Source organism: Cygnus atratus, chromosome 15, assembly GCF_013377495.2.
Source record: "Cygnus atratus isolate AKBS03 ecotype Queensland, Australia chromosome 15, CAtr_DNAZoo_HiC_assembly, whole genome shotgun sequence".
Classification (NCBI taxonomy): Eukaryota; Metazoa; Chordata; class Aves; order Anseriformes; family Anatidae; genus Cygnus; species Cygnus atratus.
In genome coordinates, this window is record NC_066376.1 from 13,594,486 (window position 1) to 13,607,845 (window position 13,360).

At 41.7% G+C, this 13,360-nt stretch overlaps 1 protein-coding gene across 7 annotated transcripts in view; it reads left to right on the forward strand.

The window, feature by feature from the left end:
- The window catches only part of LOC118249195 (TBC1 domain family member 24-like), a 29,866-nt gene extending 16,820 nt beyond the window's left edge, over positions 1-13,046 (forward strand). For 5 of the 7 annotated variants that reach the window (XM_035548921.2, XM_050713883.1, XM_035548922.2 and 2 more), the window contains 5 exons: positions 2,199-2,357; positions 3,322-3,385; positions 6,195-6,290; positions 6,716-6,950; positions 8,303-13,039. In XM_035548921.2, the coding sequence (XP_035404814.1) occupies positions 2,199-2,357; positions 3,322-3,385; positions 6,195-6,290; positions 6,716-6,950; positions 8,303-8,457 (709 nt within the window). In that variant the 3' untranslated portion in view covers positions 8,458-13,039. Of the gene's footprint in view, positions 1-2,198; positions 2,358-3,321; positions 3,386-6,194; positions 6,291-6,715; positions 6,951-8,302 lie in introns of all 7 variants that reach the window. The other 2 variants (XM_035548923.2, XM_050713884.1) reach the window with 2 other exon arrangements.
- Positions 13,047-13,360: the final 314 nt, after the last annotated feature.

The window sequence follows — 13,360 nt, forward strand, 5'->3', positions numbered from 1 at the left end:
CAGTTGACTGTTCAGTGCTTTTTAGCAAACCAGAAGGATCTGCTTATAACGGTGATATTCCACCTACATGGAAAAGCTGTAGGAAGACAGAGGGTACTGAAAGTGATGTGCTGCTATGCATACTGCTGATACACAGGCCTGGAGGGGGGTTTGGGCAGGAAAGTCCTCACCTCAGCAGCTCATAGCAGCCAGGAGAAGGAGCAGAGGTGAAAGGCAGGCACACTGCAGTTGAGAGCCTTTTAGGAACGAGCACTTAGGTTTGTTGCCTAAATAGATCTATGTAAATGTGAAAAATATACTGGCTAAGCACAGGAATAATTACAAGGGTTGTTTATTTGATGTTTAGTAAGTTTTAAACAAACTTTGTGTATTTGCTACTAAGTCTTAGCCTATTTATCATCGTTATTTTTTCCTCCAGAAATGCACTGCAATAAGCTAGTTAACAGCCCTGCATGTTTTTTTAATTCCTTGAATATGGGAAAAATCTTAATTTCTGATGAATTAAAACCAAGGCTTTGTTTCTCAGATCTGTCCGTAGTGCCACCAGTCTTTAGCTGCAGACCAGACAGGACCGGGAGGGCTGAGACCAAAAGTAAGATTCTGAAGATGTGGGTTCAAGTCTTGAGCTGAGACCTCAAGTATGATTCTGAAGGTGTGGGTTCAGGTCTCAGCTCAGACTCTGTGTCAGACCAGTTGACCTCTCCTGTGCCTCAGTTTGCTTGTTTAAAAGCATAAATAATGTCCTAGTCACAGTGATATGCTGTAAGTTTTAAAACCCACTGAAGGGTAGGCTGTTTAAGTAGGCATCCATATAAGTTTCTTGTTAACTAAACAACGCAGGGCAAGTATGCAAGTAGTGACTTAGTTCATGTTGCTAAAGGAAGCACTATTTTTTTGAATGACCTAAGACGTCACCTCATGAGAAATGTTGGCACTAAGGCAACTACGCTAAATTTCCGTAAGCATTTCCCAATTTCTCCTGGCAAGCACTGCTTTAAAGTATGGTGCAAATGCTGATTTCTTGGTACTACAGGGAAGAAAAATAATTAATATATATATGTGTGTGTGGTTTTGGGAGCAGCTAAGATATCCAGATATGTGCAGATATGCAATATTGAGGTCCTCTTTATGTTCCACAAAGAGAGGAAAGAAGTGCAGAACTGTCCAAAAAAAAAAAAAAAAGGGAAAATACTTGCAACTCTTCCACAAAGTGAACCCTTGCAAACTACCTAAAACTTAGTTCAGTTGCTCCTCAGTAACTTAATATCTTGTGTGAGTTTATATGTCACTTCTACCATGTACTTGACCATCACACTTGCGTTTTAAAAGACTTTAACATCAGTCATGGATGCAGTAACACTTGTTTAATCCCCAGGCTCTGAGTTTGTGTGCTTATTTAATCTGAGAAATGAAGGCTGGTTAAGATGTTACTATTTTTATTACCTTAAAGTGTTTAAAGGCTAAGAATCGGTTCTCATAATTGTATCAGGCCTCTTGGAGGGGGAGTGGGGAGATTGATTTCTGGTGTGAGCTGCTGGCATTCCCTTACTTCGTGTGGTCAGATTCCATCTGCAACCGTGAGGCTAGGAGCTTCTTCACTTCTTAACACAGTGGAAGTCATTCGTAACGAAGTGTTTCCAATTGGTGGAACTTTAATCCAAGCCAAATATTTGAAGCTTTTGCAAAGCTGTTTACCATGGTAATAGTGATTTCTGTAAGATTTCTGAGGGTCTTAGGAATTCCCTGATTACACAATACAGGCAGCACCTTAGAGGGAAAAAAAGCACTACCTGTTTATTTCAGATCCTGGCTATAGGTATTTTGGTGCTAGTATTTAAGTGTAGAGATCAGTTAAATAGCAAAAGTAATTTGTTCTATTTAAGGTCATGGTCAAGCTAGCTGGCTCACCGTCATGTCCTTTATATATACAGATGCAGGCAACAACAGCCCCGCGGAAGTATTGCTCAAAGTATTCCAGTAAAACCAGATCACTAGTTCTCAAGGAGTACGTTAAGCTGCTGTAGTTTATATTCTTCACTATGTCATTGCCTTCTGGTCCCATGGGCTGGAGCTTTGGACAGTGGCATGCCTACTAGGGTCTTTAGGTGTTCAGCTCTTTGCTTGTTGCCATCCAGTAATCAGAAACTGTTGGTTTTATTAAAGTATTGTTTCTCAATGTTTTATATTGTATTTCTCAGACAGAACGTGCACTTGGCAGTCCATGCTGAGAACTTCAAGTCTGAAATCGTCAGTGTGAAAGAGATGCGAGATATCTGGTCATGGATCCCAGAGCGCTTTGCACTTTGCCAGCCCCTCTTGCTCTTCACCACCTTGGAACATGGCTGTAGTCTGAGCAGGTAATTTTAACTTTCCCCACACCTCTCTACTGTAGAGCAAAAAAGAGCAACCAATGAACTGTTCACTGGATTGACGTACGAGCCATGTCTCGACAGAACTTGATGTAAAAAATAGTATGTGATGGAATGTAAATGTAACAAATTCCTGTCGGCTTCAGCATTTGACCAGGATATTTCATTTGGCAGAATGTGGAGAGCCATTTAAAACTGTCCTCAATCAACTGGAAAAGTCGAACATACATCAGTTGAGAATATACTGCGCTGAGACTGGTTCATTCCCTACTGGTTATGAATTGTTTAACTCGGTGGCTGCTCTGTAGACATTTTTGATGGATCTGTTTGAATATGCTTGTCCAGAGGGAAATAAAGGAGTTGGAAACTGGAGGTTCCTCTACAGTTTCCGTTTAATCTGTTTGTTATTATTAAAGTGAGGTAAAATAGACATGAGTTTTGCTCGCATTTGACACACGAGACTATGATCATAGAGCTCCTAATCATGACAATATCTCAAACTGAGATACCAAGGTGGGGTGCTGACCTAGCCCTATGTGTCCATGAGGAAAAGTAAAAGCAAGCAAAGAGAATGCATCATAATTATTTGCTGTGAAAACAGGAGGCTCTTGTATTACAGCCATCAGTACTCAGAACACAACTTACTTTCTGTTGCCTAATGTAAAATAGTATAAAATGCTGCTGTTGTGATAGGTAGCCAGATAGTTATTCTGCAAAGGCATGAACAGCTCTACAGAGAGCTAGGTAGAGAAGAACTGCTTGATGTTTGCGTTCAACTGTTATTTGCAATGGACTGTGGAAAGCATTTGAAGGAATATGCGTAGGCTTCAGGTATCTCTTTTTGCCAGGCCATCAATTGGAGGAGGAGGTGGTGTGTATTGTTAAAGTGGAAATGAACTGCAGCTGATAATGGTAGTTGAGCGCTTATTTTTTTTTGTGCTCTGCACTTCAGGTTCTATTCTCATAGTGAGGGACATGAACCAACTCTTCTTCTCATCAAGACCACAGCAAAGGAGGTGAGTGAGGTAAAAGACAACTGATGAAATTAGGTTTTAGTCAATTGTGCAAGGTTATTGCAACACAGAACAGTCCATAATGAAATGGAGAGGCAAGGGACATGGAATTCCTTTTTGTTTGTTTTTAAACAGTGCATGCTTTAATTTTTTTTCCCCTTGTTGATTATGGGACTATAAATTCTTGGTTAAGTCTTGTACCCTAGGTCTCGGTCAGTTACTCTAAGTAATGTGGGATGATGTACTATTGTAACTCACTGAGATCTCAAACAGACTCAGTTACAGAATCTGAAGGAGAGGCTGCGGAGGTGTGTTAAACTCATGGTTCATAGAGGATATTTTCATTTTCTTCAGGTTATGAGGAGAGAAGGTAGCAGAATTTAAATGCTATGAATAATACCAGACTAAGATGATCAGAGGGCTGGAGCACCTCTCCTATGAAGAAAGGCTGAGAGAGCTGGGCATGTTCAGCCTGGAGAAGAGAAGGCTCTGGGTAGACCTCACTGCGGACTTTCAGTACTTAAAGGGCTCTTATAAAAAGGATGGAGAAGGACTCTTTACTCAGGTAGATAATGATAGGACAAGGAGGAATAGTCTTAAACTAACAGAGGACAGATTTAGACTAAACTTTAGGAGGAAGTTCTCCGCTGTAAGGGTAGTGAGGCACTGGCACAGGTTGCCAAGAGAAGCTGTGGATGCCCCATCCCTGGAGGTGTTTGAGGCCAGGCTGGATGGGGCCGTGGCCAACCTGATCTAGTGGGTGGCATCCCTGCCCATGGCAGGGGGTTGGAGTTAGGTGATCTTTAAGGTCCCTTCCAACCCCAGCCATTCGATGATTCTATTCTGGGGGTTCTATTCTGGATTCTACGTAGTCACAGAATGGCCAAGGTGGGAAGGGACCTCTGAAGGGACCTCCAGTCCATCCCCAATGCCGAGCAGGATCCCCTAGAGCACATTGCGCAGGATGGCATCCAGGCGGGTTTTGAATAACTCCAGAGAAGGAGACTGCACAACCTCTCTGGGCAACCTGTCCCAGTGCTCTGTCACCCTCCCAGTAAAGAAGTGCCCTCCATATTCAGCTGGAATTTCCTGTGCTTCAGTTTGCGTCCATTGCCTCTCGTCCTCTTGCTGGGCACAACTGAAAAGAGACCGGCTCCATCCTCTCGACACCCTCCCCTCAGATATTAATATATATTAATGAGGTCTCCCCTCAGTCTTCTCTTTTCTGGGCTAAACAGGCCCAGTTCTCTCAGCCACTCCTCCAAGCTTTGTGTTGTCAGCAAACTTCCTGAAAACATAATGTGAAAACAAAAGCATTAGCTTTGTCTCATGCTTTAAAAAATTAAAAAGTTAAAAAAAAAAATGCATAAAACAAGCTTCACAGAACCTCAGTGACCACACACAAGTACCTTGTGTAATGAATGTCTGTTCTCTGATCTACTGTGCTAGACTTCCAAATGTTCTGTGTATAATGTCAAGCTATTAATGTAGTATGGAGGCTTATATTTCTGCTTATGTTCCTGCAGGATGACTGCCCATTAAAAATCTCCCATTCTACTCTTTTTCACATCTGCCTAATGCTACAGGTTATTTTGTAGTTCTGTATACTGTTTCTGGCAGTCCCAGACTTAATGACATGCCAAGGGCTTATATGATGCCCATTATATCTAAAGGGAAGAAGGAAAGTACATAAGGCGTTATTTTGCTTCTTGTCTTGGAGTACGTTACAAAGTCTAGCTTTAAGTGATGCCGTTTTCATAGTACAGTCAGTTTCTTACGCCTAAAAAAAAAAAAGCACACAGTCCAAACAAAAAAAGGAGAAAAGTGGTGAGTCTTTTTGTTGGTGGGGATTTTTTTTTTGCATGTTTGCTTTTGCCAAGGTACACATTCTTTTTATTCCAATGTTTCTTTGCATTTTGGAAAGAGGAAAACTAGTCTTCTGTTTTTGCTGGCTCTCGTGCATTCCATCATAGTAGATCAAACAGCATTCTAGGCTTTTTGTTTACTTCGTGCACGTGCTTTTATCTATATAACAGAATTACTCTTCAATACTTCCGTCGTAGGAGTTCTGTCTGTAATGCTGATGGAAGCTAAACAGCAAGTGTACCTTGAAATGATTCTGTTTAACCGTAGTTCTGAAAATGTGAAGTATTGCTTTCATCTCATTCTTAGAGATTCATTGTTTGGTCTGCCTGCACTTGGCAGTGATGCTTGTTTCTGGTAGTGAGAAATTCTTCCAGTGTGAACAAGGGAGTCCGCAGAAGAACTCAGCCACGTAGGGCTGTTTTTCTTAATCAGAAGCTAGCAAGCCCCATGCTGTTCGAATAGGCTGCTTTAAATATCTGAGCTAGTTTAGAATTAACCTAACTAGACTGATTTTAACCTGCAGGTTGAAATGGAGAGAGAGAGCTCAAGACTACCATTTGCCAGCAAAAAAAATTCCAGCCAGAATTACTCATACTGTAACTTGTGATGATACTGTTGCTTTGGGTGCCAAAATGAAGCAGAAATCAGGATTTACAAGTCTGGAGTGATTTGTGTTTTGGTAGCTGGTATTGTGTTAGAACACTTTTCCTTTAAGGCCTGTGAGATGTAAAATAATTCATGAAACACTTGGTATTTGAAGGGTACTCAGTAGATTAATGCATTTGAAATCTATATATAAGTACTTGTGCTGTCTTAATCCACTGTTCCAGAAAGTTTGAAAATTCAACTAAATAGAACCTTCGGTTCTGGACTCTGAAATGTTGGTGTCAATTGGTTTAACACGCTTCTTCAATGGAAAACCTCCTGCCCTTGCTGTTTGTGCTAGGTCTGCGGTGCTTATCTGTCAACTGACTGGAGCGAGCGGAGACGAGGTGGGAACAAGCTGAGTTTCTTTGGAACTGGGGAGTGCTTTGTATTTAGGGTGAGTAAAATGTTGTTGCTACACAGCAGTATGGCAAAACACTGTACTGGTATAAGTAACTCATGCTTTCCTTCCAACTGAAGAGGCTGGATTTTATGCCCTGCTAGTTTCTAAGTCGACTGAGCTCTTAGTGTTGAATGGAGAAAGTTTTACTTCTTGATTTTGTGGTAAGACTTTTATTTCCCCATGCACAGAGTATTTTCTAACAAGATATATTAAGGTAACATGGGAACCACTGCATCATTTCTTCAATCACCTAAAAAGCAAAGGTATAAAGAAAAATAACATCTGACCTAACACACAGTTTGGTCCAATCCTTGGTGCAGGTAGACTCTAAGAGGCTTGAACGTTGTTTTCTCTGCAGAACTTTCAGCATTATGAATGTTCACTAATATAAAGTTTTGCTTTTCTCCTCACCTAAACAGCTGCAACCAGAAGTAGAACGCTATGAGTGGGTAATCATAAAACACCCAGAACTGGCCACAAGTGGTTCTGAACCAGGAAATCATGTCTCACCAGCTTCCAGCACCCTCTCGTCCCGTAGCCTTCCATCAGACCCATCAGATCGCCTTTCTCCTTTCTTATCAGCTCGGCACTTCAACTTGCCTTCTAAAACAGCCTCCATGTTCATGGCTGGCAGCAGTGAATGCATCATTATAGGTAAGTCAGTATGAAATCTCGAGCATATATCCGACCAGTTCTTCCTATCAGCTTTAGGTGAGAGGGTCACCTCTGTTTACCATATATGCATTTCAGTATTGCTACAGTTAGAGAGAAAAGTGGCCAAAACCTGATGTCATTACCCAACCAAACTTTCCATGGGAAAACGCTGTGCATTTTAGAATAAGATCTTCGATAGTAAGTCATAGGTTTAAGCATAGCCATACCTTCATCCTGCCTAGCGATGAGAAATAGCTCTTGAAGAGGATCTTAGTTTATACTGAGGCTTTTGAATCACAAGGTAAAGTATAAAACATGTTCGTTCTTCTGGAACTTTATTGTATCTGTGATGCTGCTGACTTTGGCAAAAGCCTGCTTAGTAAGGTTGTCACCTAAGGGAGTTCACAAGCAACAGGTACAGCTGTAGTTTTTCTTTTCCCAAAAAGCTTCACTTGACGCTTGTTGAGAGAGGAACTAGTCCGGTGATTTCATCTGTACCATAAAATGTCTGCCAATTTCCCACTTAGCAACAAGTGCTCAAATCAACCGCAAGTTGGACTGCTTAAGTATCAGCTAGGCTAGTGAAAACTTGAGTGCATTTGTAACTGAATTGGAAATCACTTATATTGATGTATCACAGATAATTGAGAGATCTTTACTGTTCACTATAGGTAGTAATAAGAGAAACGCAACCTTGGGCAGTAGATATATAAAAATGAAAGTTGTACACAATTCCAGGTGTAGACAAGGCTTTCTACCCTTTTGATTCTTCAGATGGCTTCTGTAACTATTCTTACACAGTTGCCCTATAAGCAGTAGGGAAATCCTTCTTTTTGTTTTCCTAACACATTTCTGTTTAAATCTGTTTCACTTTACTGCATCTCTTGACTATAAGCTCTGTGAATATTGACATAGATCCACGGATAATCAAAATCCTGTTCACTTTGATGTGTTTTCTAATGATTAAGAATACTAAGCCAATGCTGTTGCTTATGGATCTTGTTCTCCTCCCAGCTTTGTTTTTGATTGCTAAGTTTCTGCAGTTTTTCTTCGCTGAGAGAAAATATGCAGTTGATAGCTTTCACGATTCTCCAGCAATGAAAAACAAGTTGTAAAGGCAGGCGGTTGAGTCAGTATTCTTGTTCTTACTGAATTGCATGAACTTAAAAAAAACAAAACACTATTCTGATATTGTCATTTAAAAGCTATGCATTTGATCATAGCTGTTGTACCTGAAAATAGCAAGTAAATACCATTTAAAGCTTCCAATACTTAAGTTGTTTTCATGTATAGCAGTTTCACGTCCTAAGAAATACAAAGACAGCTTTAAATTCGTCCTTGTCTCTTCACAGGAGGTGGTGATGGCCAGGCTCTTTATCTCGATGCAGACCTGAACCATGGAAGAACCAGCCACTGCAATACTTTCAATAATCAACCATTGTGTTCTGAAAGCTTCCAGATCTCTGTCTTGGAGGTGTGGGGCTTCAGGGACACCATGAATGGCTGACATGACTATCATTATTCAGGCAGTTTTTCAGTTGTCTTAGGATTTCCAGGGAAAATTCTAATGCAGAAGCCTAGTTAGAACATCATTACCTGTGGGCACAGTGTTCCTTAATAATTACTAAGCAGTGCACTTGAATGCAGGGCTTAGTTGTTTACTTTTATTTAAGGCAAGTTAAAGTGAAGTGATGTACCTGATTAACTCCTTAGCTCATTACCTCTAGATACCAGATCTGGCTGGATTCAGGTGTTGATATTAGGTAAAAGTGAAAATGGAATGATTTCAAACCATCTTAAATGTATACAAGTCAATATCGCAGGACAATTTTGCTGTTCAATGCAATTCCTCGGAGACACTGAGCTGCCTGAGGTGTACTGTAGAGCTGTGTGCCACTGGAAAAAGTATCTTGCTTGAGCCAGTAACCTGAAACGTCCTTTCACAGGAATATTGGAGACCTCAGATTTGACAAAAGGCATAAAAAAGTTCATAAAGGCATGACAAAAGTTCATAAAATCATTGCCCTGCTGTCAACAGACATTGTGCAGACAAATCATGAGCTATTATCAGTACCATTTCATGAGAAAGTGATGAAGGTCCTTAATTCTCAAAGGAACTGTGATTGCTAGTTACCTTCCTCCTTGTACCTGAGCCCTTGATACATTCCAGTTGCGTTTGTTTGAGGAGGCTGCCTCTGAAGAAGGTTCGTCCAGACAGGACAATCATATCTCAGAGACTTGATTCTTGTTTACATTTGTATTCCATATCAGTATAATAATTTCAGTCTGACTTGTGTTTCAGGCAGCTGAAAGCCTAAGATTATGTGCAGTGCTTAGACACTTCCATTTCTTTGTCTTTTGTGGAAGCTGAAATGAAGCTTTAAATCTGAGAATAATTGTGCTGATATCACTAAATGTTTGGGGAATTAAACATCGGTGTACAGAAGGTTAATGTACTCTCCTGAAGTTAAATGGAGGAATGTGGGAGGGGAATCTTCTATGTAACATTGTTTTGGAAGTGAACGAGTTTCCCAGGAGAACTCTAGGTGACGCTGTTTTTCCATATCATGAGTCTTCCCTGCGATGAGATTCTGAACAAGGTAATGTTCTTTTGCCATCTGTGGTTGGGTCAAGTGTGGTTGATGCAAAGAAGTTTTTGCTTATTCCTGAGAATTCAAGCGTGCAGTTCTGTTCTGCCAGCACACCTCATGCTCTGTGATCTCTGGAGGCAACTGCTGACTGTCTTTATCTAAAACTGCCTGTAAGTACTGCAGAGCCTCTCCCACATGAAGCACAAGTACATAAATATCAGTGGATAGTCCAGAGCATGCCACAGGGTGTTCTCAAAACTTCAGTGAGAGATTCACTAGTAAGGTGATTTACTACTACAGGTGAAATGAAGGGAAAAGAGGAAGTGAGTTTTTTTTTTTTCAGCTGTTCAATCTAAAAAACTCTATTGGAGTGGGGAAAATGTTACTACTTAATCTTGAAGTTCATGAAGGGAAAAACTTAAAATTTTTAGTGGTAAAATCTCAGCTGGGCTGATCAGAATCATGTTAATATTCAGAGGTCACAGGTCAGTCAGGTTGATGATGTTGGCTTGTTTATCATGTCAGCAGTGAGGTATGTGTCTTGGTAGGTTGTTGCCACTTGCAAAGTCAATGAACGAACTTGGCAAAAATGTGAGTTTCTTCTTATGGTGCCATTTCGAATTTTTTCAAAATAACCCCTTGAAATACTAGATTGCATATACAAATTTACGGCATCTTTTGCACTGAGTATATCTGCTAGTAGATTATTTCTTACTGTTTGAGAGTAAGCATGGGTCCTCTTTCCCACTTAGCACTCAGTGAGTTCTGCCCGGCTGTTGATTCATGTACTGCTTGCTCTTTTCATGGGTTTACTGTAAGCTTGGTTGAACTGGAAGGGTTGATGTAATCAGTATTATAATAATTATACAGTGTAATCGGTATAGATATTGATGGGAGGGGGCTTGAACTTCTGGCTTTTTACAAACATTGGCTGATGCTGCCTTATTACTTTTTTCCAAAGCTGGCAGGATCATGTTGCACTCAATAATATCCCACAAAGTTCCTCTGACAAAATAAAACACTTGGAAAATGTACCATGTTTAGTAGGATTTCTTGAGTGTAGGTGGGATTTGTTAGCTTTGTCCGTATCAACTCTTTTTTCAGCTTGCCTGTGAAGTGCCCTTGCAAGAAAATAATAGCATTAATTTTCAACTTGTCAAGTTTTTGGAAATTCCCTAGAGCTGCATTTTGGCAGGATTTGTGTGACTTCGGTATTACACTCCAAATGAATAGCTTTTATGTGCAAAATCTCTCCTGCAGCTGGTGGTGGTGATGTGACTTTTCTCTCTCCGTTCTTGCTGGATGCAACTATATCAGTAAAACCCGAGTACGGTACCATGTCTTAAGTGAAACACTGTTCCTTTCCCTGGTCTGTTCTTAGTGCACTGATATTTGGGTGTTTTAAATCAGAAATTACTCGTAGTGGGTCAGAAATTTGTCATAGCGTATTAGTGTGAGAATTCAGGGACTGATGCTAAAAATCAGTGAGATTCAGACATTTGAGTCTCGAGTCCTTTTCAAAAGTCAGTTCTAGGACTCAGCCCAGATTTCCTTATATCAAGTGAGAATAGCTTCTGGTCCCTCTGGTGAAGGATCACAAAAGCCCCCTTTTAGGTAGCTTATCTGGATGACCAACCAATGTTTCGCATGGGACTAAAGGTAGATCTTCATTCTTAGAACAACACATTGCATTGGGTGGCACGACTCAGTGGTTGGCAGTGTCTTAACAGCTGCTCTGTCCATGCATCAGCAGTTAGGGGAGGTGTCCTTGGAGCACACACTGCCCACAGAACAATTTGAACTGTGACTTGTACGAGTTTGCAAACCACATCAGAGTGTAGATGCCGTTTCAGACAGGTAGATGGGGTGCCAGGTGATCCTCCTTCTGCTGCCTAGTGATATTCTTATCAATCTTAAACCATTGCTGCAATGTGTGCTTCTTTAGTCCTTGTAGCCACCTCCTCTTGCAGACATCCCGGAACACTGCTGTATTGTTCTGAATTTGAATAACCTAAATAAACAAGAGGCTGCAGTAATCTAGCAAGAGGAATTATACAAAGCTGTGTCATCTTCACACATTCCTTTGGTCCAGTAAAAATGAATGTTTCTTTTCAAGTGCAAGTCCTCGTGTGTGGTTTTCACTGTTTGTGAGACATCTTAGAGGAATAGCATTGGGACTTGACTTACCAGTAGTGAAGAGGCTTTTTTCTTTCCGTGTAGTTAATGGTTGTTGCTAACCAAGTGTATATCAAAGTCAGGTAATTAAGCCAACAGTTTGTACGTTCCATGCAAGACTCGAGAGGTGGACTGCAAACAAACTGCTCTTGAAGAAAATGGGAACAGTGGGCACCTTATCACAAGGTTAAAACTGTCCGAAGGTCCCCCAGCTGCAGAGTGTTTTGATCGCGTTACAACTGACTGTTGGAGTGCCCTCCCTCGTGTTTGTAGTCCTGTTGGCAGCCAAGCACTAGTGTCACTTGATAAACTGTTCAGTGTGAAGCTGGAGAGCCGAAGGCTGTGCGTCAGTTACCACAGTCCTGCAAGAGCAGTTTGCTTTCCTGAGAAGCTGTTTTTGCTTTGTAGTATTCTCTCGAAGGCAGAAAAGACTAGAAACTCCTGACATTAGAAACTTGCATTTATTTCTAAGTGGCATTTAAGCTGTTGCCAGGCCACAGGAACTGTTTCCAGGTGCTAGACAGACGGGACAGCCTTCCTCTTGAGACCTTGAAGCTGTCGTTCCTACACTTTGATACACTTAACTTTTCTGATGAAGTATGTTAAGGGGAGAGGGAAGGGGGAAAAAAACTCGGATTTCCTCTGGGTTGAGATAACTGAAAACAATAATAGTTGGAGGGGCAAGCAGTACTGATCTTTGAGGAGCTGAACCTTAATGCCCACAGAGATCTGCGTTTAGTCATGGAGGGGGGGCACATATCAATCAGCTCCTGTTGGTGTGCTTTGAAGTTCTGCACCTTCTCCTTTGAAATGTGGCCTCATTTCTGCGGGGGAGGGAGCTTCCTCTGCTGACGGCGCAGTCACCGTCGTGATGCCGATGCCACGGCGAGTGGGGACCAAGAGCTCACCTGCAGCTGTGGCACCGGAGGAGCTGAGCTGCTGCTGCTGACCCCCGGAGTGTGACCGTTAGATCCGAGTCTCAGGCACCCCACTCTTCACCTGGGATGCCTTTCTGCCAGCCCTGTCATTGTCCTGAGTGTTGTGTGGAACTCCTCATAGCTGAGATGAATGTGTGTGTTGTTTGGTGTGACGTTTTTGCTTCGGATGAGTGGGTGTGCTGCTGAACTGCTTTCCGACCCGATTGTTGGAATTGCTGCCCTGCATTGATGCTGGTTTTATTACTGTGAAGAATCTTGCATTGTATTAAAAGGTATTTGACTGTGGAAGCTACTGACTTTGTTCTTCAGCAAAGCTGTCTGTGGATTTTTCCTTGTTGCAGACCTCAGAGCAAGCAATATGGTAAAACTGAGAAATAAACCTTTGAGCGTGTATTCTCTCGTGTGAACTCTTCACAAGGATGAAGCCTGGCGCAGTGAGCATGCGCTTTCTGACTGGCTTTGGAGCTTTCACAATGCTTGCAGCAAGATCAGGTGCCAGACTGACTGGGGAAATGAGCAGCCTTCCCTTGGCTGAGGCTGCAGTGTGTGGTGTGTCCCAGCCCAGCTTGTGTAAAAATGAAGTTTAGAGGTGTCTTCTGCTCACCAGCAGTTGACTCAGGCCAACCAATAACGCACAGAAACCAACTTTGCAACTCGAGGAGAGTTATAACACAGGTATGTTTATTGCAGCGCTGGGTGCAAGGGG